General features: G+C 58.9%; 1 protein-coding gene across 1 annotated transcript in view; it reads right to left on the bottom strand.

Annotated features, from left to right (window-relative positions):
• SORCS2 (sortilin related VPS10 domain containing receptor 2) overlaps positions 1 to 24,550 on the bottom strand; it is a 449,678-nt gene that overhangs the window by 255,107 nt on the left and 170,021 nt on the right. The window contains exon 2 of the mRNA XM_048212026.2: positions 11,809 to 11,876. Coding sequence (XP_048067983.1) covers positions 11,809 to 11,876 — 68 coding nt within the window. The remainder of the gene's footprint in view (positions 1 to 11,808; positions 11,877 to 24,550) is intronic.

Genomic DNA, 24,550 nt, shown 5'->3' on the forward strand with positions numbered 1-24,550 from the left:
ACATCCTTGAGCAAATGCCACCTTATGGGCAAAACGGGCTTTGCTGATGCGATTAAATTGAGAACTTTGAGACGGGGCATCTTCTTGGACTCTCCCAGTGAGCCCGATCTAGTTACATGGCTCCTTGAAAGCGAGGACCTGCCCAAACTATGGTCAGAGAAAGACAGGAAATAAAAGAGGAGCCAGAGAGAGGCCATGCTGGGCAGGGAGGGCGGAGGAGGGGCCACGAGCCAACTCAAGCACAGGGCCTCTTGTGGCTGCAAAAACGCCAGCATCCAGATTCTCCCCTAACGTCTCAGGAAGGAACGCTTGGTTTTAGCCAGTGGGGCCCATTTCCCGTTCGTGGCCTCCAGAACTACATGGTAATGAATCTGGGTTGTTTGAAGCCACTAGGTGTGTGATAATTCGTTGCAGCAGCAAAAGAAAATGAATGTATGAATGCGCCAGCCTGGCTACTTTCGGGGGACTCTCCCCAACCCTGGGCATCCCCCGTCTCTACGCCGCCACTGCCTGCCTCTCCTCCTGCCTTGATTCCTGTCCCCTGCTTCACCTCCCCTTTCTGCCAGGCGAACTTCTATTCATCCTTCAGAACCCATTTCCAAGGTCTCTTTTATGGGACGCTGTCCCCACACCTCCAGCAAGCCAGGACACCACAGCCCCTGAGGCTCAGCCAGGCCTCACAGTATTTCACATACCAGGGGACCCCACCCCGGATCCCCTGTTCTCCCACGGCTCGGTGACGTCCAGATGGCAGACACCTGTGTTCCATTCGTTCTTAGTCTCTGATGCCTAGAACAGTGCCTGACACATCGCAGGACCTCAAGAAGCACCTGGGAAGTGATGGGGCTCCGGCCGGTCAAGGTCAGAGGCCTCCACCCACTCATGGGGTGCACAGGACGACAGCGCACCCTGGGCTTGCCGCCTCGGCTTTCCTTAGCTGGCGGAGTATTTGCGCCAGGACAGCAGGCAGCTCTCCCGGCACAATCTCATCACCTCCTGCCTAAATGGTGCTGTATTTCTCCCCGGCCTCCCCGCCCCCCCCAGGCACCAATAACAGCCTCCAAAACAAACCTCCAGGCTCAAACGCACGCGGAGGTCCCAGCACCCTGTGATCCGACAGCACGAGAGGAAGCCCGTGCTCGGGAGTGGAGCCTACAGAAGTCCTCAGAGACGTGGGGACAATGCGCGGAGGGCGTCACCGCGGTCTGCTTTATACGTCTTTACACGGCTGGAAACTGAAAATGATACCGATGTCTGAAAACAAGGATTTGGTTAAATAAATAATACCTCCTTCTGCTGAGAGTTTATTATGGGGCCACTAAAAACAGCAGTTGGAAAATACGCAGGAGCACAGGAAAATGTTTAAGACATAACATTAAATTGGGATCTAAGATTTAGAAAAACGTATACATTTGCATCTGAAAAAGACTAGTGAGAACATTCATCTCAAATATTAGCAGCTGTGATCTCTTAAGGTGGGTTAACGCGGGATTGTTTTTATGCCTCGTGTGTGTTATGGTTTCCAAAATTTCTATGATAATCGTAGATTATAATTTTTTAAAATAAGATTTTTTTAGGGAGAATTTTTGGAGAAGCATTTAGCAACATCCTTATCAAGAACTTCTTTTTTAAAAAGACTTTTTTTTTAGAGAGAGAGCAAGAGAGCACAAGCAGGGAAGAGGGGTAGAGGGAGAGGGAGCAGCAGACTCCCCACTAAGCAAGGAGCCCTGATGGGTGACTCGATCCCAGGACCCCAAGATCATGACCTGAGCTGAAGGCAGACGCTTCACCGACTGAGACACCCAGGTCTCCCTCAAGAACATCTTTCAGGGTGGATGGCGGCACGCAGCCTCCCGGTTGAGGGAATGCGAAGTTACTGCCACGTGCAGAGTTTCGCAGATGCTGATCCCTCTCAGTAAACCCGGGGCCTGAGTCCGTTCCAGAGCGTCCACCAGGTGGAGAACACAGGAACCCTGACCCCAAGAGGAGATGAGCAGTGGGCGTGGGAGAGGGTCTGGGAGAGCCCAGGGGAGGTGTCTGGCCCAGCTGGGGAGGGGACATTTGCACACAGCAGGGACAGGGCCGGGAAGCAGGGTAGAGTTCTTATGGAGGCTGTCCCCAGGGAGGCCAGGCAGGGCAGAGGCCACGGAGGCCCTTTGCAGGTGGGGCTGGGGGTGTGCTCTAGAGGGAGAACCTGTGAGGGTCCTGAGGACCAAAGAGACGGCCCTCGGCTAAATGCAGGCCCAACAATCAGATCAGGACCCCAAATTCACAGGCTGCCCTTCCCCACTGAGCCCCTGTCCCCCATTTCTCTGGAAGGATCCTAGGGATTGGGAGGCCGTGCTGTGGGCTCACATGCACAGGGTGGCCTTCACGGCGTGGCTGTCCGTCACCACCGCTGCAAGAGCTCCACTCAGAACAAATGTCTTGCCCGGGGCAGGTGGCATAGGGCCGTCCCGAAGAAGCTGGGGGCCTGTGTGCTGTCTGCTCACATCTACATCTTCCCTGGACTCTTCCAGAGCCTGGGGCTGGCCTTCCCAGCCTGCAGGAATGGGGTCGCAGAAGTGGGACGCAGGAGAGAGCGGGAGGGACGAAACCACAGGAAGGACGAGAGGCAAGCCCAGATGGCATGTGGCTCCCCGAGGGCAGGCTCCACCCAGGAAGCTGGACTCAGGCTTGACCAGGCTGGAGAGGACCGGCATGTTCCTGTCACCTGCCAAGGCCAGCAGCCATACTTCCTTAAGGCAGCCTTGGGTCACTGAAGGACTGCTGGGGCGCACTGCCCGGGCTGGCAGAGCTGGGGGGACACGGGCTGGGGCTGCTGAGGGTGAGCACACGTGAGGCCAGTAGTGGACACAGCCACGCGGAGGCACCGTGCAGGGAGAGCTGCCTGGAAGAACAGGGACACAGTACAGGTGCCCCAGGATGGGACCTTCCTCCAGGAAGTCCTCCTTGGCCACCACTCCCTCTAACCAACTAAGTGCGGGCAGCTAGTGCTCCCTGGTTCTCTCAGCTTCATCATGGTGCAGATTATATGTCATCACCCCGGGTCATTTGCTTGTTTGTACCCTTTATTAAACTGGGTCTTAGGGGTTCTTTACCATGCCTTACTCAAACCCAGAACCTGGATGGTTGGATGAGAGAATGGGGAAGCTGGTGGGTAAGGGACAGATACATGGGGGATGGAAGATGGATGGGCGGAAGAATGGGTGGGGGGGTTGGTGGGTGGGCAGGGGATGGATAAGGGGGGATAGAAGGATGGATGGATGTACGGATGGAGGTTGGTGGGTGGATAGGGGATGAAAGGATGGGTCTGGGGGGTTGATGGGTGGATAGAGGATGAATACAGGGTGGGTGGAGGATAGATGGATGGATGAATGGATGGATGGATGGATGGATAGATGGATAGATGGACAGACAGGTGTAGGGTGTTGGTGGGTGGACAGGGGACAGACACACGGGGTGGAGGATGGGTGAAAGGATGAATAGATGGGTGTGGGGGGTTGGCGGGTGGACATGGGATGGATACAGGGTGGGTGGATGGATGATGGATGGATGGAGGGATGGATGAACAGATGGATAGATGGGTGTGGGGCACTGGTGGGTGGACAGGGGTTGGATACGCAGGAGATGGATAGATCAATGGATGAAGGATAGACAGATAGAAGGGGGATGGATGGATGAGTGGGTGATGGTGGGGAGAGGTGAAGGAAGCAAGGGAAGTGGTTGGCGGAGGGGAGGAAGGAGGAGGATGGACAGCAGGCAGAGAAGCCAGTCATCACCGGCTGGGAGGGGTCCTCAGGGGGCCTGGAGCAGGGGGAGCCAGTATCTGAGCGAGAGCAGAGGGAGGGAGAAGAGGCTTGGGGGCTGGGGATACTCAAGGATTTCTTTAAACGTCCTGTGACCTTCCAGCCACTCCGAATCTTGTTCCAGAATATTTTACAGGCACCTCAAGGCCTCAGAGCCTGACCTCATCAAACTGTTGATTCAAATCGAATTATTTATTGAATAGACTCAAACCCTGAAAGCTTTTAAGTCAGCACCTGCCTTGATCCCTATCTCCTCTGGGTCTTGATTAAATCAAACTCAGACCTGCATGGTGATGCTGAAGCCGTCCCCCGGAGAGGCCGGCGGGGAGGGAGGAAAGCCCCCCGGGGAGGAAGGACACCCACTGAGTGCCAAGCGTCCACGCATTAGCTGCCGTCCTTGCTGTCGCAGCCTGGAGGCCTGCACCGTTGCCACCTCTGGCTCAGGTTGGACGGGAGAGGATGCGAGGCAGGGAAGTCTCGGAGCCCGAACAGAAGCATGATTGACGTGTGCGGGGCACGGACCACGCAGCAGCCAGGCCCAAGGTTAGCCTCGGGGGGAAGCCCCTTGAGGTCTAAGACTGCCTCTCCAAAATCCCCACGCTTTCCGGGCCACCAAAGGGCAAAGTACATCCTGTCTTTATAATTCACCCGCTGGAGGCTGTGGCTGCAGACCTGCCCCCAGCACCACCTTCCGACAAGGCCTCTATTGGCACATGGGTCCTTGTTCGCCCTGATGCTCGGGGCCCGAGGGACTGTCGTCGGCTCGGGAAGCACGCTGCGCACCGTCTCTGTCCACCTCACCCTGGGACATTGAGCCACGCGGATATCCCCACCCTGACCGTCATCCTGTCTGCAGGGAAGGACCTTGATGCTGCTTTGTGTTAGCACACGTCGCGAGGCCCTCGGACGGCTGGGGTCACTGCTCAACCTCCCCAGACCCTGTGTTCACAACATGGAATGCTAAAATTCTACATATTAAAGATGGAGAGCGAGGGAGACATCGCAGGACCACAGAACCAAATCTGATTTTAGGTAGGATGCGGTAACAATGCAGTAACATGAAATGTGAACAGAAGTGATCAGAAAATCTCCAACACCAGCTCCACCAGAACGCAGGATCTGAAACAGAGCTTCCCAAAGTGTGAGCCAAGGAGAACCAGTCCCGGGACATGCTCAGCAGAACCAAAATAAAACAATACATAAATATTAAAATGCATACATAAAATAAAATTAAAATTAATTTGATTTAATTTAAATTTAAAATGAAATGACATTTAAATAAAATCAAGATGAAAGATGATGGTCTCAGCTGAGATGGGAAAACGCCTCCCCAGCTCCTTCTGGAGACGTACAATGTACATCGGTGTGTCAGACCCTCCCAAGGTCCTACTACAAAGAAACCTGGTTGGTTTTCAACCTAAGAATGTTTACCAAACTTACAGGACCACAAAGCATGCATTTTCTGGAAACACCTATGACCTATGTGAGACTTCACATTGTCATTCAGCAAACACTGACTTTGCTCCTCTCCCCTCCCCCGTTGGTGTTGGGTTGGACCCTGTGAGTTGCTTTGGTCAATGGAATTCTAGCAAATGTGACGTGGGCAGAAGCCACGAATGCGCTTGTGTGGTTGGCTTGGTTCTTGAGTTGCAGCGTGGTACGTGGGAAGAATGTGTCCTCCCAGCCTCCGTCCCGTCGGCTCGGGTCCCAGAACAAACACAGAGGGAGCAGGCCATGCCCGCCAGCCCGCGGCCAGAAGTAGAGCTGCCCATCCGTGCCCTGAGCAAGGCGGCCAAACCAGTCAACCCAGGGGTGTGAGGATAAGTACACGGCACATGCCACTGAGTTTGGGGTGACTTGTTACGCAGCACTGTTGCACCATAGCTGACTAATACACCACCCCACAGAAATACTCTTCTAAGAACTGCACACAACAAATAACACAGCAAAGAAAAACACTCATAAGAGGGATGGTTCTTAGAAGCTCCCTGACTCAGGACGCTCCCAGTCCCCTCCATCAGAGCCAACTCGGTGCTCCTGGCCCCTACACCGTCCCCTAGGATGGCCCCACAGACGTAAAGCGTTCCCTAGATCACATGAGTATTTCCCAAGAACCATATCACCATACCTCCACCCATCCATTCATCCATCCATCCATTCGCATGGCCATCTGTCCACCTATCATCCATCAGTCCGTCCATGCACCCGATGCCCGGCCTATAGCAGATCTGTGAAAAATGCAGGGCATCCAGTGATCATCAAAGTGGACCCAACTGGGGGCGCCTGGGTGGCTCAGTCGTTAAGCGTCTGCTTTCAGCTCAGGGTGTGATCCCAGGGTCCTGGGATCGAGCCCCACATCGGGCTCCCTGCTCCGCTGGGAGCCTGCTTCTTCCTCTCCCACTCCCCCTGCTTGTGTTTCCTCTCTCGCTGGCTGTCTCTCTGTCAAATAAATAAATAAAATCTTTAAAAAAAAAGGTGGACCCAACGGGTCTCTGTCCTCAGTCAGCATACGTTCTGGGTGCAGGGAGAGGGGACAAACCAGACCCAAGAACTCCCACGTTCAAGGAGAGATGTGATGAGGAATGCCTGGGGCCACTCTACCCTGAGTGGTGGGTGGTCTCTTCGAAGAAAAGAGGCTCAGACTGAGACTAAATGTCCACGAGGGGCCAGTACCTGAGGGTCAGTGCCAAGTGCACGCCAGGCAGGCAGCCCCAACAGGCACTGCCCCTCGCGGGAGGAGCCAGGATGGGGAGTGGGTAGGAGCCAGGGGACGTGGCTTATCCCAGTGCCTGGGGAAGCCACTGCAGGAAGCTAAGCCTCACTCCCAAGCAGTGGAACCCCAGGCGACTCAGTGTGGTCTCTGGCCCAGCACCCACGGCAGCGTGTGGGCACCTGTTACGGACGCAGACCGGGACACCTGAGTGCCCAGCGAAGCCTGAAAGGAAATGTGCTAAGTCCACCCGGCCTGGGGCAGCTCCCACCTGGGAGCTTCCGGGGAGTCTCCACACTGAGTCTGCATCGTCCAAGGCTCGGCCCGAGTGGCAGCAGTCTGTGAGAGCTTTCTAAGTGACCCTTATGCCTCCCACTGAGAACCCCGTTATCTACACGTTGTAATTCGCTCAAACCTCCGTGGCTTGCAGCCACCTTCCCGAGAGCATCGATGAGCCTCACTGGCCATTTGGGATTCAGCTGAGGTGACACCAAACGGGCCTCTCCAGATCCAGCCCGGGCTGGACAACAGCACCACGCGGGAGCTCCCGACCGTCTGCCCTGCCATAGACCTGACCGCGCCCAGTGTGGCCCACGTGGGGCACCCCGGCATCGCTAAGCCTCCCAGGTGACCCCAAAACCGGGAGGGTCCTGCTCCCCCCAGTGTGCCCCGTGGGCCGGCAACACTGCATCACCCAGAACCTGCAGGCAGCGCAGAGCCCCGGGCCCCAGCCCTGACCCAGGAACCAGAACCTGAACTTTAACGGGACCACCACGTGACTCCCACGGTCCTGGGAATGAGAACGCCACCCCTCTTCAGGAGACAGACTTTGCTGGGGATGAGATCACCCTTAAGGGGGCAAAAACCGGTCTGGAATGGTGTGAAAAATCTTACGTTCTTACGTACAAGGCCCAGGTCCCATATAGAACTCGAACAGGAAGACCTTTGTGGGTGGGGCATCATCCAGGAGAGCAAGGTCTCAACGGCTTCCTGCAGAGGCCGGTCAAGCAGGCAGTGGCCAACCCCTGCTCCAGGCTGTGGGCCCGGGCAGGCTCGGCTGGGGACTCGGCCTCCACTGTTTCAGAGGTGCCCCTCGTTTCTTTGCCCAGGAATAGTCTCAGTTGTCAAGCTGCTGGCCCAGCGTCCTGGGAACCCCCTCAGTTCCCGTTGGCCACCCGATGTCTGCCAGCATCTGGGGGACAGCCCCGAACCAGGAGAAGAACCGAGCGACATCCTCTGGCGGGTGGGTATGGGGGCATGGGAGCCTTCACAGATCAGGTCGTTGTTAGTTTCGTATTCCAAACACTATTTCTCTTCACCTGGACACCGCTACGGCTCTACCACGGAGCGGACACGAAGTGCACGTCCACTCTGCCGGACCGAGAGCACCCGTGCTCTCCCACACCTGCCGCTGGAGCTTCCGGCTCTGCCCGCGAACTCCCCGCGCTGGGACAGGACCAGCCGGGACACACAGCTGTCAGCCTTGGGAAGCCACCAGGGACAAGTGAGCAGGACCAGACTGCGGGCGAGCGTGCATCTCAAGTCCCTGGAGCCTTGGAAGGGGAGAGGCTGGAGGGGCTAGAGGGGCAGCAGGGGGAGAGGGGGAGGAGCTGGGACGGGCTACAGAATCCCACCAAGGATGAAGCGGTAGAAAGGGAGCACGGCTGAGGGTGGAGAACCAGACGCAGGTGCAAGAGTCATTTAGGAAGTCAGATCTGGGCGGTGTGGCCAGAGAGGAGATGACCGTGCAGGGAGCGGAATGGCGGAGCCAAACCCATGTGTCCATGACCGACCTCCAGGGACAGTGCACAGCCTCATTTGGAAAAGCGGTGGCTGTGGATGTAATTGAGTTAGAGCTCTTGAGAGGAGATCACCCCGGATCACCCAGGTGGGCCCTCAATCCAACAGTAAGTGTCCTCATAAGGCACACGCAGAGATGGACACACAGAGAGGCCGCGGGGACAGGGCCTGCAGTGCCTGCAGCCCCAGGAGCTGGAAGAGGCAGGAAGGACCCTGCTCTGGAGTCCCAGGGGCAACCCAGCCCCGCCCACACCTCCCTCTAGGCTCTGGCCTCTGGGGCTGGGAGAGAACAAATTCCTGTTGCTGTCATCCTTTGCTCCAGCGGCCCCAGGACCTTCCCACAGACTGGACATCAGGTGAGTGCCCGGCTGGCTGGTCTGAGCGAGAGTGCCCCTCCTCCTCCTGTTGCTAACTGCCCTGGGGCTCCAGGACAGAAGGTGCTGGTGGGGGACCAGCTCTGAAGCCAACCTGTGGCTCTCCCAGGGAGGGGCTCGCTGCGGCCCCACCCCGAAGTAAGGGGCAGGCTGTTGGATCAGCGAAGCCAGCTCGGGGAGTGAGGGAGATGCTGCTGACGTGTGGCCCATGAAATGCGGGACAATTACAGATGCACTCAGCTTAGATTTCGGGGAGCTATTTCCAGAATGTTAATACCATTCCTGTCATTAAAAATGTATTGATGGCGACCTCAGAAGAGACTCCTTGGGGGGTCAGGGGGCGCGTCCCCTGAGGGGGCTTCAATACATTCGCTCCAGGCACGGGCTCTGCCAGCCCCCATCCACGCGGGCTTTGAGCGGCAGACGGCAGAGGCGTGGCGCCCCCACGAAGAGCAGTGGCAATCCTTCCACTTCTAAAGATGCTCACCCGAGTCCCAAAATGGAGAGGACACGAGCCGACCATCCTCGCAAGGCCAAGTGTGAGTGGCAGTTAAACGCAGAAGCTGCTGGCCCTCGCCAGGAACCCCGGGACACAAAGGAGAGCGGCCATGCGCCGCGGGGCCCAGCAGGTGCAGGCCAGCCCGCCGGGAACCGCTCACCCTCGGGCTCGCTCTCCGGCTCGGTCACTGCTCCCCGAGATTCTGCCCAGGGAACAAAAGGAGGAGGAAAACCACACGTCTCCGTGTTTTACAGCAGCGGCGTGGCTTAGCGTCCGAAGAAACCCACTCCGGCGCGAGTTCGCGGCCCCGGAGCGCGCTGATGCGGACGCGGGCCAACGGGACCCACTGGAAACAGATGCATGAAGAAAGGAGAATGCGAAAGTTTATCCACGTCTGACTTTATAAATACGTCCGCGTGAGAAAGATAAACAGAAGAAGGAATGGCCCTGAACGGGGAGGGGGTGATCCTGACATGACTAATGCCTTTGCACGTATTTTTAATAAAGGAGAGAAAATGTCTGTGCACCGTGATGAGAACACAGAGAATTAAAGTCGGCTGATTTGCTTTGGAGAAAAACTCCATCAAGACCATGTACCGTTGCAGGGACGTCCCAGGTCAGCTCGCTGGGCATGCACACTCTCTCAGGCAAGGACAGGTCAGGCCCTGAGGCTCGGGGCAGAGCAGAGCGAGCCCCTGTCGGAGCAGTCCCGAGGTGGGTGGCTGGCCTCTCTCTCGGCTTCTCTACTTGCGTCTGAAGAATCTGAGTCTGGAGCCCGTAAGCAAGAAGGCCTGGCCCCCACGCCATGGGACTGGCCCAAAGCCACCATTCCCACCGTGTCCCCCACGAGCATGGGCAGCTCTGTCCCGTGGGCATGGATCACACTGGGGAGGACTGTTTGCTGTCAAAACGACATTTACAACACCCCCGTTTCCTCCGTGTGGGGCCTGCGGAGATGCTGCCGAGAGCGGAGGACCCCCAGTGCAAGGGACGGCCAGCAGGTGCTGAGGAAGGAAGAGCCCACCCCTTTAGGACTTGGCCGGCTTACAGCAGGTGGGGCCGACGAGGGGACTACAGAATTCTGCCTGGGGGAAGAGAAGACTCAGGCGCCTCTGTTCACTGTGTAGCCCGGGCACCCATTCTTGGACCATCCACCTAGCCAGGGGAAGGCCCTCCATGGGCCAGCCCTTCCTGGGGGCCTCGCCCCGAAAGCAGTCCTAGAACACAAACCCTCAAGTGTTCGGGCCATTTTCTGCTCTCATCCCAAATGCCGAGCGCCTCCCCCGACACTGAACAGCATTTTGAAAGCAACCCTCCTACGTCTTCTTGGTGGGTGAGCTGCTTCGAGGCACAAGTTGAAAATCCACCGACACATGAGGTCATGGGGGGCGGGCAGGACAACACCTGTCCTCCTCACAGGACGTGGACTCCTTTCCCCGAGGCTGGTGGGGGAAAGTGGGGGCAGGCTGGGGCATCCGCGGGGCGCACCCGGCCAAGAGGTGCCGACTAGCAAAGGTGCTCAGGCTGGAGGGGTAAGAAAAAACGCAGGGCAGCACGCGGGCTTACTCCCCAGACTGGGCGCCATCAGGACCGCCAGTGACCATGCCAGCTGGCCCCAAGGTGACAGCAACCCTTATACAGCAAGGAAAGGACCCAGCTCGAGGTGCCATTTCAACACCCCCAAAGCATCGTGGAACTTCCCCAACAAGAACAACAGAATCAATCATCACGTTCCTGCCCTGGAAGGAGAGCCAAAAGCCCAAAGTAAACCAACGCGAGGGGGCCGCACACACGCTACGGAGTCCTGATGAGCAGGTTTGGGTGTTTCTTTACAGATTTCAGATAGAAAAATGAATTAATTATTGCTTGAGAAACACATCTTGAAAACCAAAACGGCTCAACACCCAGAGAACGTGGGAGCGGCAAATGGTGCTTGCAGGAAACAGAATCCACGCCGGAGGAAAGCTTTGAAAGGACAGCGCAGGACGCTGGGAGCTTCCCGTCCCCCTTCCTGGGTGAGCAGGTGCAAATATCGAAGACGAGAATAACCGAAATGATTTCCCAAACCTTCTCTCCCACCTCGTTTAAAACATCAAAGGCGCTGCTTAATGTTCTTGGGCCGAATCCACATCTCACGTATAAAGAGACATCCCCCGTCGCCGGTGGGTCATTTATTTACCAAGCTCTCAGCTGAGCCAGGAAGAAAGAACCACGTCCGAACAATGAGGGTAATCAGCGCACTTGGTGCACTCCGGGAGCCGTGTCTGAAGTCACTCCGGGAGCCGTGTCTGAAGTCCGGGGCACGGGCGGGGGCCATTTGTGCACGGACCCGAATTCACAGTGCAAACCCTCTTCCTCCACGGAGGAGAGAAGAAAGGAGGGTGGGAACCCAGAGTGAAAAGCCAGAGAAGACGCTTTCTAAAGGGCTGTGTCTTCTCCAGGGCCGGGTGTGCCCACCAACGAAACCCTCAATCGCCCTCCATGTCTCCTACACACATTGTGTAGCCAAAACGAAGTTGGGAGACCGTCAACTCACAGGGCGTGGGGGTCTCGGCCCTCAGCCCAGGGAGATGTGCAGGTGCATAAGGAGAAAGGCCCACCCTGGGGGTGACTTACCGCCACAGAGAACTTTCCAGAACCTTCCCCATGTCTGCATGGTAATACTTCGTCAGGATTAGGATCACCTGTGGTGGCAACAGAGAGACAGAAGTCAGTGGGTTTGGAGGCTCTGACGGAAGGATCTAAGGACGGGCGCCCCACAGCCAGGATTTGGGGTGTTGTGTCCAGCATCAGCTGCCTGGGCCTCTCTGTCGGGCTTTCCCGGGGGCTCCAGCCACCCTGCAGCAGAGCGCCTAGACACAAGGACGTCTGCTCTGAAACGTCACTCCACTCTTCACAGTGACTTTGGGAACATCCCAATCCCGCGAGTGTCCCCCGGCAGCTCCAGGAAACATTCAAACCCAGCCCTGAACCATCTCAAGCTGGGACCAAAGGGGCAGCCAAGGGGGTGGCCGCACGCTGGGCAGAGAACGCACTGGACAAGGCTTCCGAAGATGGGGACTCGGAGAACAGCCGAGAACAGCCGCCGGGGCTACACTCAAGACAAACGGAGGCCACGGGGCACGGGCTGTGGTAACTCCCATCCGAGCGCTGGCTGACGGTGGAGCCAGCGACAGGGTGTGGAAGGCCCGAGGACAGCCCAGCGGGCCGGCGGGGGGCCGCACGCCATTGAAGGCACACACGCTGTTTCGAGGCTGGTGAACGATTCATCACACGCACTGGGCCCCGCGTGACCAAGCCTGTCCCACCCACAGCCCCGCAGAAGAGGCAACTGCGCGTACTGATGAAAACGCCCGGGTTTAAGAGCCCCCGAAAGTTCTCGCGGACTCACGAAGAAGCAAGAACAACAGAAAGGAAGCGAGGATTTGCCTGCCCGGCGGGGAAAGCACCTTCTCCCCAATTACTTCACCGGCCGATGCATTTTCTCGTACATCAAATTTCATTTCACTCGCTGCCAATCCCTATTAGCTGCTCCTAACACTTCCATTGCCATGGGAACCCTGGGAGGTAACTGGGAACACCCCCCTGCTGCCAGCAGAGCCGTTAGCCCGGTTAATTTGGGGTCACCACACCGGCCGTCCCCCATTTGGTTTCCTGACACCAGCACGACCTCCTTCACTCTCGGGTCTGGGGGCGCGGCTGCCCCCAGACACAGCCTGGCTGATCTTCCTTTCCCCAGTGATGAAAGCAGGGAAGGCAGGAGGAGGGGACGCCAGCCGCAGCCGGACAGCGTGCGTCCTGGAGGCAGCAGTGATCAGAAACAAACTCGACGCCTCGTCTGCGGAGCCGCGATCGGCCCGGCCTTGCTGGGGAACAAAGCGACTTTCTCCTGCCAGGCTCTCGGGCGGCCGAGCCGAGCGCAGATCCTCTGGAGACCGAGGGAGGCAGGCAGAGTGACAGGGCCTGGACGTGCCGGAGACAAGCGTATTTGTAACCTATTGATTTATATTTTATGGTCTCGCTGTTCCCAGAGGGGATTTTGAGGAGCCAGAGTGTGACAGCTGGAAGGGACCTCAAAGTTGGTTTAATCCAGCCCCTCCAGGGTGAAATCCTCAACCCAACATCCTTCTCAAGCCGCAGCCATTTCAGCCTTGCCCACGCACTTCGAGGGGTGGGGAGCTCACCCCCTAACAAGGGGCTCGGGCCCTTCTGTGGGCAGAGCTCCTTGTCCAGTGGTTTCTGCTGCTGGGATTAGTCCTGCCCTGCGGTCCATCTCCGGGCAGGGCTAGTGCCCCCTACCCCCTTCTGGGCGGGGCTCTCCCCTTAGGCCCACCCCCTTCACTCGGAGCACCAACACTCCCAGGCCATTGGGACCCTCTTCCCGCCGCCACCCCGAACTCCTTGGGTAATTCCTCCTCGACTCTCAGACCTCAGTCTAACTGACAGCCCCTCCAGGAAGACTCCCAGACCCCTCCCCTGGTTCAGTGCCCCCCACACTCCCCCAGACCCTGTGCTCTCCCCTCTGGACCACTCCTGGGGCCTGTTCCCACCACTTGGTAATGAGCCCTTTGGGGGAGGGGACTGTGTCTTGCTTCATGTCCCAGCGCTGGGCACGGCTCCTGCTGACATGAAGAAGGCAATGGAGCCAGGAGAGGCGAGTGGCCTGGGCAAGGGCCCCGTCCCCCTGCTCTGGCCGTCCACTCACAAGTCCCCCTCTGCCATCAAGAGTATGCACCGTCCACTCTTGTGCAGGGGACAGAATCACTCTGCTGGCCCCTCCACAACCCATGAAGCTGAAAGAGAGTTTGGCCGCCGGAGGCCAGGGACGGGGGCCGTCCTCGCCCGGGGCTGAGACAAGAAGCCACCCAAGAGGGGTCAGCCCTGGGGGAGCCTGGCAGGTGCCCCTGACTCTGCAGCTGGTGGCAGAAGGAGCCCTCTGCTTCAGAGTCGGCCCCTCCAAGCCCGGTGTACCTCAGTTTCCCTCCCTGCCGCGAGGAAGGAACACCCAGCTCCCTCTGTGATGGTGAGGATGCCGGCACCAGCAGCCACCCAGCAGGGGCCGCGTTCGCTCACACTCACGGGCGTCAGCTCCGCCCCGACCCACGCAGGGCACCGGGCGACAGTTCACACACACCAACCCTCTTTACAGCCAGGACGCACGGGGCGGCTCCGGTCATCACCCCCACCGACAGACGAAGGAACCAACGCAGAGAGAGCGTCAGCACCGTGCGCACAGCCCGCGAGCCCCCGAGCAGGCACGGGAGCCCCGGCGACGCGTCCTCGGCATCGGGCTCAGCCGCCACCAGGCTAAGGCCGCGTCTCCACCATCTGCGCTGCGGACACCGTCCTGAAATCCCCCCAAGTGTTTGAACAAGGGCCCCGTGTGTTCATTACTTTCTGAAAGTTGTTTCAAAGAACTAAAAAGTATGGCCTGCCCTTTGGCGGGTCCTCTAACAGCTTTGGAAATGAAATCTCCCAGGAACCATTTTCTGCTGGCTGGCCTGTTCCCACAGTTCTGGGGTGCTTCGATCCGGGTGGAAGAAAAATCTGGAAGGGGAGTGGGGCTTCTGTGTCCCAGCCGTGGCCAAGGTCTCATCCCATCCCCGAGGCAGCCTGAGCCCACCCCCGCCCACACGACTCCCCCCCCACCCCGGACAGTCAGGAATGCCCAAGGAGGCGACCAGGATTGAGAACTCCCCTGTGGAGGGAGAGCAGGCCCCTCGGGTCCCACGTCACCCCTCTGTCTCCTCTCTTCCCTTCCAGCCCCCCCGGCCCAGGAGGTGGGTGGGATCATGGTGGGAGTGCTGCCCCAGACGCCCCGTCCCCCAGGTCCAGCCAACCCGTGACCCCAGGGAGAGAAGCCGAGCTCTCTGGACTTCCCAGCCCTGCTCGTCCTTGAGGCTGCTAGGCTGTGGGCTCCATCAAGGAGGGGACGTGATCCACTTCGTTCCGCCCGAATTCCCAGGGCTTAGCACAGAGCAAGAGTTCACCAATATTCGTTGAGTGGATGAATGAATATCCCTGCCCGGAAGCAGATCCAGGGAGGAGACAGAGTCTGTCTTTCAGGCCGTGGCCACAGCCAACCCCAGCTGACCCCACCACCCCCTGCTGCTGGGGGGCTCCCACCAGAGCCCATACGCCTGGACCACCCTCTCCTTCTGATGCTAGCAAACCCTGCCCAAGGGACCAGAACTCTCCCCGTTCTCGAGGCCCCCAGCTCGTTCACAGCGATGCCTGCCCCAGCCTCAGGGGAGGATCTCAAGAACCCTGGTGGGGGAGCCCACCCCCTTCCCAGGCACAGCACATGAGGCGTTGCCAGCCGGAGTGTCCCAGGCAGCCAGGATCAAGGGGCTGGTGTGTGACGCAAGCAGCCCCCCACGCCGAGGGTCCCCCACTCAGAAGGGCCTGCACTTTGCTGTCCTCATCTTGAAATTCTTTAAAATGTTTGAACAAAGGGCCCTATGTTTTCACTATGCATTGAATCCTGTGAATAGCCTCGCTGGGCCTGACGTTCCCCAGTCTGAATCCCCCTCCAGCCCCTCGAGGTGTTGGAGAGAGTGTCTGTCTACCGAACCTGTTGAATCTCATCTCGCCAGTCAGGGAAGCAGAGGAGAGGCCAAGGTGGGGGCTGGAAGAAGGCATCAGATTTAACGCCGGAACCCAGGGGAACTTGGGAGGCTTCACCCAGTTCCTGCCTTTAGAAATGGAGAAATAGAATCAGAGAAGGGAAGGGTGCTCAGCAAGGACAGGCCCTGGTCCTTCAAGAGCCCCACCCGGGGCCCAGGGGTAGCTTCCAGGGACAGGAGCCGGGGGCCTCACCAGCCCGCTCCTCCTCAAGACGCAGCCCAGGGCTCTCTCCCCAAGAAGGAAAGAAACCCTAACTCACGCAGAGACCCTCTGCAGGTCATGGAGCCCCCAACTCCAGATCCAGACGGTGTCCTGCCCCCAGGACACCCGACACGCCCCTCACTCCCCTGCTCTGCAAAGAGCCTATACAGTGCACAAGGAAAAGGGCGGCAGGTCTGTCCCTCAAAGCTCCCGCGAGGGGCTCCTAAAAACAGCCCTGCGTTTGAAGGAACCGCAGGGTCGCCAACCAGCAGGGAACCCTTAAGTGGCATTAGCAGATCTGCCAGTGTGAGAGGAGCCTGGCTCGGGGGGAGTGCCGGGGCCCAGGGCTGCGGAGGCCGGCAGCACAGGAATGAACATCCCCACCTGCAAACGGCATCCACCTTTGTCAGGTGCCCCGGCTCGGCTGGCACCACGTCTCCGACGGGATAAAACCCACAAGGAGGGTGCGGCACATGGGGACAAGCCTGGCCCTCTGAGCCTCGGTTTCCTTAGCCGCGCATCGGAGCAGACTCGGTAGGACCTCACAAGGCTGCTGGGAGGGTGATGTCCAACCACACGGGCTTATACCAGGAATCAGAGCACAGATGCCCCGGGGCCCAGGCTCTCCCCCTGCGCGGCCACTGGCACGTGTTTGTCAGCCATTTCTGTATCCTGGGCAGGGAGTGGCCACAGCGGCACTGACCAGAGGTCCTGCAGCTCACCGTGAAACACTGGGCCTCCGCCCGCGGCCAGCATCCATTCGGCAGCGCAGTCATGAGCGGAGACACAAGTCCCTCGCGCAGGCAGACCGCTGAGTCCTGTGCCTTCCAAGGGCTCAAGAATAATCCAAGAAAAGTAACAGATACTCAGGCTCAATTCAGCTGTCCATCAATGAGCTCACTGCATACACACACAGAGACACACACACGCACGTGCACGCACATACGTGTGGCAGCAAGAATTCGGGCTCAACTGTGAACTCTGAAAATGGACTTCCCATCCGAAAATGGGAAAATGCAGAGGTGGCCCACGTGGGGCAGGCCTGTGAGGGCCCAGAAGGCCCCCCTACATGCTGATGTGTCTTCTCCCCCCTCCCCCCGCCAATCGGGACAGGACCAGATGTGGCATAGTGAGGTAAGGTCCTCACTGCTCATAACAGGGTCTGTGACCAGCCACGCTTCCCCAGAGCTCCTAGAAATGCAGACCTTGGATGAGGCCCCACCCCGACCTGCTGACTCAGAATCTGTGTTTAAGAAACTGTACTGGCATATCCTTGCACCCAAAAAAGGCCTGGGTCCCCATCTGCTCACCCCCATCAGAAGCTGGAATAGCTTCCTATCACTCAAGTCGGCCCCATCCTCTCCATCCTCATGCAGCTGACCTGTCCCCGCTGACCAACAAAAAACACACACCACCCTTAGGCACACACCCACTGCCCTCTCAGTCACCCCAGGGCCTTTGCACATGCTGGTCCCTGTGCTTACTGCCCTCCTCCTGCCCCTCTGCTCTGCCTCCCTCCTGCTCATTCTTCAAACCACTTCCTCCTGAAGCCTTCCCAGCCACAGGCTGTGAGCCCCAGGAGGGCAAAAACCAAGTCCGGTCAATCAGCACTTTCTCCCGAGCCCAGCCAAGTGCCAGCACATAGTGAGCATCTGATAAATAACTGCTCAGTGAATTCATCAGCAGGAAACCAGCTCCAAAAAGCCAGGAATGACTCCTGGTATGGCCTCCCCCACCCCCACCCCACCTGTCCCCTTTCACAGTTGTAGAAGTTGATGCCAGAATGTGACAACATTCCATCCTCTCAGAACACCAGAACACGTGGGTTTAGGAGCCCACCTAGGACTGAGGCCCAGAGAGGGAGGGGTCCAGACTGGGGGTCCCTGCAAAACCCCACTCTCGGCTCTCTGCACCATGATGCCCTGAGCCCCATAGGAGAGATGCTGAAGATGGGAAGGAGGTCAGGGTCTTCCACCATGCACCACTGTCCCCGTTACACAGATGAACCTGCTGAGGAACAGACGTAAGACAACGGCCCCGAGATCACACAGCTAGCATCGAACATGGGAACACGTAGAATAAACACGGCATGAAGTGTTGAGAAAAGGGAGGTCAAAAGAGAAGGCAGAGGATGAGATGTTTTATGGTGACTTCAAGTATTCATTCAACAAACAGTCTTATCGCTGACTATGGCGGGCATGAGGACCCACAGAGAAGGAGCAGCCAGGGTCCCAGCAGCCGCAGGCACCCCCTGTCCCGTGGACCCATCAATGATGACATTCCCTCCACACTCAGGCTTCCAGGACACTCAGAAGAGCGCACCAAGGTGTGTTTCGCGATCGTAAACAAACGTTCACGCACAGAAAGGGTGGAAGGCTGCCCACACTCAGGGATGCTTTCTGTCCCGAGCTGTGAGCTAAGGCGCCCTCCTGGGGGTGCATTTGTGGAGGCCTGATCCAGCCACAGCCCCTTACAACCTGTTCCAAAACAGATGAGATTCTCCGAGAGGCCATGGGCTGTCGCTGGGCCCCAGCAGGAGGGCGCCCCTGGCTGTGGACAGCGGCTGGCTTCACCCACCCACTGCTATTCATGCCCCGGCACTTGTCTAAAAAAATGAGAAACAGTCCCTGCTCCAGCCTTCCCAACCTCACTGGGAGGTGAAGGAGCATTGGAAAATGGGGATCAAAAGACTTTAAAAACTGTCAACTGTTCTCCCGGGGGACAGGGCTGATTATCAAAGTCATTGGAGGGAATCACTTCCATTCCGTTGCTTGAGAGAGAACCCACCCAAACATTCCCAGCGATTGGGGAACCTGACCAGTTTGTCTTCTGAGAGCAGAAGCGCTCTGAGGCTGCACCTGTTCTCCGGAGATGCTGACTCCCCCCACCCCGGGGGCCCCAGAGGGACAGGACACAGAGTAATTACATGGAATGAGGCCCATGACTCGGCCCTCCGGATGGGACGTGATTCTCAGCACAGACTCGTCGGCCACACAAACATCCCACGCTGGCCGAGGAGGCTGATCTGTAACTGGCAGGGAGGGAAGGTGATGGAAGGTCAGGGACATCAGGACTGCCTCCCTCCTGGGCAATTCAGCACCAGCAGTCCCTCCCGGAGGCTCCCCAGGCTGGTGACCCCAGGCCGGCCAGGGCACGATTGTGAGACAGCAGCTTGCTGGCTGGCCTTTGTGTGGGGCCCGTGGGCAGCCTTCCTGCCCTGAGCCCCAGCGTCCTCATCCCCCGGGGGATGATGGAGGACTGGCAGACTTCACACCCAACAGCCAAACTGCTCTTAGGGGGCCACAATTTGAGGATGAAGACCTCCCACTAGATAAGCCCCCTGGAGCCCTGGGGTCACTCTCCACCTATACTTGGAAGGATGCCAGTCCAGGGCAGATAGAAGCGGCTTGCAAAGGAGCCTCTTTCTAGGACCTTCGACTTCCCGTCAGTGGGGGTATAAAGACACACCCACAGTGAACGCCTAACAGCTCACAAAACTGCAGTCCGTGGACCCCGTGGCCTGGCGATGCCATTCCTGGGGAGCTATTCTGTAGACATCCTTGTGCATACGGAATGATGGATGTCCGAAGTCATTTCCTGTGACACCGTAATAGTCAGAGATCGGAAACGGGCCAGGATAGATGGCCTGCAGCCCGGCCACCCTCGGGAGCACCACGTATCCATACAGAGGAAAGAGGAAGCGCCACGGACGGTGTGGACGGGTCTCCAGCATGGCGGGCTCGGTGAAGGGACCACGTGGAGAACAGCTGGTGCCACCACGTTGTGCTAACACACGGGAGACATAAAAACCACCGGGCCACTGCACACTTTGAAAGGGTTAAAATGGTGAATTTTAGGTCACTCGAATATTATCTCACCTGAAAAAAATGAACAAGGGTAGGGTCTGTAGTTGTGTCCCCTTGAAGCCACTTGACAACGCGCGGGACAGAAACAGGGCTACCCTCGGTAGGCGGAGGGGGCACGAGAAGGAGCAGCGGGTTCTCCAGAGACCGTTTACTGCTGCTAACACGGGGCCTTGGGCTGAGTCACCCACTGCGTGTTCACACCTCGGTGTGCATGTGCACGCCCTGGGGCCACACAGCTGCCCCGGTGTGCAGTCACCCCAGGTAGCTGACGCTCCCCAGCCCTCACGTCGGGGAGTCCTTCTCCCTCCTGCCCTCAAAACATGATAGAGATGCTCATTTTCATGCCTGGGGGACCGGTCCCCATGGCAGGGCAAAGGCTAGACCGTGATGAACGCATTCAGTTGGCACTCAATAAATGTCCACTTCCTCTCTCCCCAGTGAAGGCCACTCAAGAAACCCGATCCTGAGCCGGGGATGCCTGGGCTGTGAAGGGACACAGGAGGTGTTGGGCCGGGTGACAATGCAGTCAGGCAGGGTCACCCTGACGAGACCCGGGTGTCGGAACCCCCACCTCCACCCCATGCAGCACAGGGGCCTTGTCCAGATGCTCGCAGACCTGGAGCAGCACGGGAGAGGGAACGCATATTCCCCTCCTTTGCTTGTCCCTACAGCCCCGCAGCTCGGCACCATCGTTCCCCCGGCCTGGGTTAGCAGCGGAGCTGCGGGTGGGGCAACGGCGACCCCATGGGTGCGCTCGAGAGACAGCGGAGCTGGACTCAGGCTGGTCTGACGCCAAGACCGTGCTCTTTCTAGAACAGCACCCTGTGGAGCTCTCCCCAGCCTGAGCGAAAGAGGAGGGGCTGCCTGCTGACCCACCACGCCGGCCTTCCCTTCAAGCCGCAGGCGGCGCTGGCCCGCACCCCGCAGCCCCAGGAAGGCAGCAGGGCTCGGCTCTGCACACCTTCACCCGAGAGGCCTCTTCCGTGAAGAAATCGACTCCCTTTAAGGGAACTGAGTGTGCATTTACCTACCAGGGAGAGGAGTCCTCTCTCTCTGCCTGAGACCTCACGGGGGAGGGAGGGAACCCGCCGGGCTCAGAAAGCCACGCGCAGGTGCCCGTTCTGCAAGGGTCAGGCCGTGGTCAGTCCCACTGCCGCCTGCAGACACCCCGGGCCGCTGGCTCGGGCCACCGGCCCGCCGTCATTCATGCCTGCCCCCCACCCCAGGAGCCTCACCCCCCCCCACTCCACGAAGCCTCTGTGATTCTCTAAGCTGGTGGGAGCCCACAGGCCCCAGGAGCTCCCCGAGGGCCTCACTCCCAGGTGGGCCTACTCGTCAAAGCTGGGGCTAGCATGAGGCGTCTCCCTCCAACAGAATCTTCTGCACAGCAGACGGCCTGGTTCCCACCACTTGCCAGCCCCCTCCTCCTGATGCAGCACCCCAGTCCCCTGGCTCCAGGCTCCTGTGCAGGAGGGACTTCACGGTACGTTCCTGGGGGCGGAGGGTCTTGTCTGGATCCTGGCTCTACCACGTAGGAGCCGTGTATTCCTCGGGCCCCCGGGCAGCTCAGGCTCACCTAGGACACGGGGATGAGGATGCAGCCTTCCAGAGCTGAACAGACAGGAGTTCGGTGTGCCCACGGCGAGCACAGCACTGGGGTTAGGGTGGTGGTTTGGGGAGGACGTGTTAGTCACGCGTGTGAGGCAGTCTCGGTGAGCCGCTGTGTACACGGAAGTGCCCAGAAGAGTGTTCCACCTGCCGACTCCCCAGCTCAGACACACGTGCCCACCTCTGTGCTGGTCCCCCTTTCTCCTCGGGCAGACCCCTGCACCTCTCCACCACTCAGCTGGTGGTCCCTCCTACAGGCTCAGCAGAGATGCCGCCTCCACCAGAAAGCCTTCCAGGATGTCTCCAGGCACACACACTTTCCCACAGCAGGCATGAGCTCAAGCATTACATCTTCTGGACTGGCCCCTTCCCCTCACCACCTGCTGCACCCCGATGCCCAGCACCAGGATGAGGCCCATCGCAGGGGAAGGCGCACAGCCTTGGAGCTGGCCGGGCCTGAGTATGAACCCTCACGTGCTGTGTGGCGTCCCCCTTCGCTCTGGTGTCACCTCTCTGTCTGCAACACTGGCGGATAAGGGCCACACATCCCCGAGAGGCCAGGATCCTGAGCGTGCTAGCATGCTCAAAGGGCCCGGTCCCCTGCCTGACACTGACCAGGGCCTGACAAACGACCGCCCGGGCCTCACCAGGGTGAGAGATGGGCCTGGCCGCCCTCAGTGACGCCGTGTCACGCTCTGAGTCACCCCGGCTGCCAGGGCCCTGCAGCTGCCCAAGTGCAGGAACGGAGGTTAGGGGCTGCCCCACAAACCCAGAGCTGGACCTGACTTCGTCTCGCTGGCGGAGCCCGTACCACCTCCTCCCTGCCTCCTGCCGTGCCTAGGAAAGGCAAGAGGGAGAGGCTGCCGCCCCCGGGGGCAGGGGAGGGTCTGGGAGGGTCTGGGAAGGAAGACATCTAATGCTCTCTGGAAAAGCAGAAGGCGTGAGGCCACTCGAGAAAGGCCCCTTGGGGCAGAAGCTCTGACCAGACAACCAGGGGGTCCCGGGACAGCACTCTGGTGGCCTACAGAGACAGCAGGAGGGTCTCCGAGAAGGGTCTGGGGTGGGAGGACCCTCGAACCCCTGCCCTCCAGGAAGAATGAAGGAGAATGTACATAAAGGATGTGGCCGAACAAGGCAGGCGGGGCATCCTGGACAGGAGCCCCAGCTTTAGCCCAAATGAGCCTTCTCTACGCAGGGGTCTGCACCAGTGTCCTGGCTCTGGCCGCGTGGCGGGGGAGGGGGGCACACCCAGCTCTCCACGCTATCTCTGTGACTCCTTGCTGTTATTTTCAAATAAAATGTTATAATAAGAAAGAGAGAAACTTGAGACACAGGTCACCCAGATGCAAACAAGAGAAAACAAAGCAAAGCCTCGCCCCTCCCACCCCGGGGACCCCGGACGTTCCTCCCAGAGAGTTCCCAGAGACAGGGCTGGGCCTGCGACCACACTCAAGCCCACTCCCCAGCCATCCCCATGGACTGAGACCAAGGCCCATCACACACACGTAAGGATGGCAGCGATGGTGGGCTCCCACCACGTGACAGGGAGGCCCTGCCCGGTGTCCCAAGTACTGGGAGACCAGAAATGGGCAGGGATATAAGAACCGAAAGAGGACAAAAGCAAGAAAGAACATTTCACATGAGCCACAGCCTTGAACCCATGACCCTGCCCGCTAGGAGCCACGGCCCTCTCTCCCTGGGAGAGGCCAATAAGGTGCGGTATCTGCAGGGTCGGGTCAGGGGCATTCTCTTGGTCCCTGCAGTGTCCACACTGGTGGGACCCTTGTTACCCAGAGCAGCTGAAGTATAGACGTCCGCAGGGACATGTCATCAAAGCCCCATTCCTCCCCATTCTGGAGACAGGGCTGGCCTCGGCCTCCCCTGGAAGGTGTGACTTTGAGGCTCAGTTCTGGCCCCCAGAACCCACAGAACGTGGCAGGAGCCCTGTGCGTCACCCATGGTCCTGCTTCATGAAAACCTCCCCTTCGTCACCTCCGTTCATTACAGTAGCACTGAGTCACTCCGTCCCAGCCTCGCACTAAGAGCTTTACGGACGTGATCTGTAATCCTCCCCATGACCCTGGTCACCGGGAATCAGCCCGTCCCCCTTTTGCAGATGAGGACATTGAGACACAGAGAGGGAGGTTATCTGCCCCAGGTCACAGCTGAGACGCCACAGGGCTGGGCATGGAGCTCAGCCGTGGGCCTCAGGAGACCTTCCGCGAGAAAGAAGGCCTTCACCCCGTGCGCCCCAGTTTAGCAGGACAGCGTGGGGACAGGTAGCAGCAAAGCGTGCCTCCTCTGAAGCCAGACTCCCGTCCCAACTCTGGCCTCCAGAGATGCCGGAAGCTGCCTCCCCTACGGTGGGCCGGCAGGGGCTGTCCTTGGACTTGACGGTCTGCAGCAGCCCCTCGCCGGCTGGGAGCTCACAGCGGGTGCCGTCCCCACGAGGCCTTCCGTCAGGCTTTGCACGGGATGTTTTACAGCTCCAATTTCAGAGCGCGGCCTGGCCGTCTGTCACCACTCCTCCGAGAGCCCTCGTCCAACCCAAACGCCACATGAAGAAGGATTTATTCGCCAGGCCTCAGACCGCCACAGAAACTGACCACCCCCCAGGAGCGTCCAGGCCGGGGGCCGGGGGCCATCCTCGCCTCTGCAGCCACACTTGGAAGGGTTCGGAGAAGGAAGGAAGGAACGCGGGCGAGGACAGGACGCTCCCACCAGGCAGGATGGACAGCCGCGTGCCTTGAACAGGCCCCATCCACTCCCTCCGTGTTCTTCACCTCGCCCCTGCTCCCCCTCCACTCAGCTTGCAGGTCCCCTGCCAGCCCTGGCCTCCCCACCCCTCCTCACTGCGCACATCCGCACTTCTCGAGGGTCTCGCCTCAGGCACGTCTGGCTGGGATGACTCCGGAACCCTCTGCCCACCTCCAGTTGAGGCGGGGCCCCTTTTGGGTCTCCACAGAGCCTGGATATGGTGAGTTGATTGCGACCCCCCAAAGTATGTCCACCTGGAACCTCTGAATGTGACCTTATTTGGGAAAGGGGCCTTTAGG

Source organism: Ursus arctos, unplaced genomic scaffold, assembly GCF_023065955.2.
Source record: "Ursus arctos isolate Adak ecotype North America unplaced genomic scaffold, UrsArc2.0 scaffold_9, whole genome shotgun sequence".
Lineage (NCBI taxonomy): Eukaryota > Metazoa > Chordata > Mammalia > Carnivora > Ursidae > Ursus > Ursus arctos.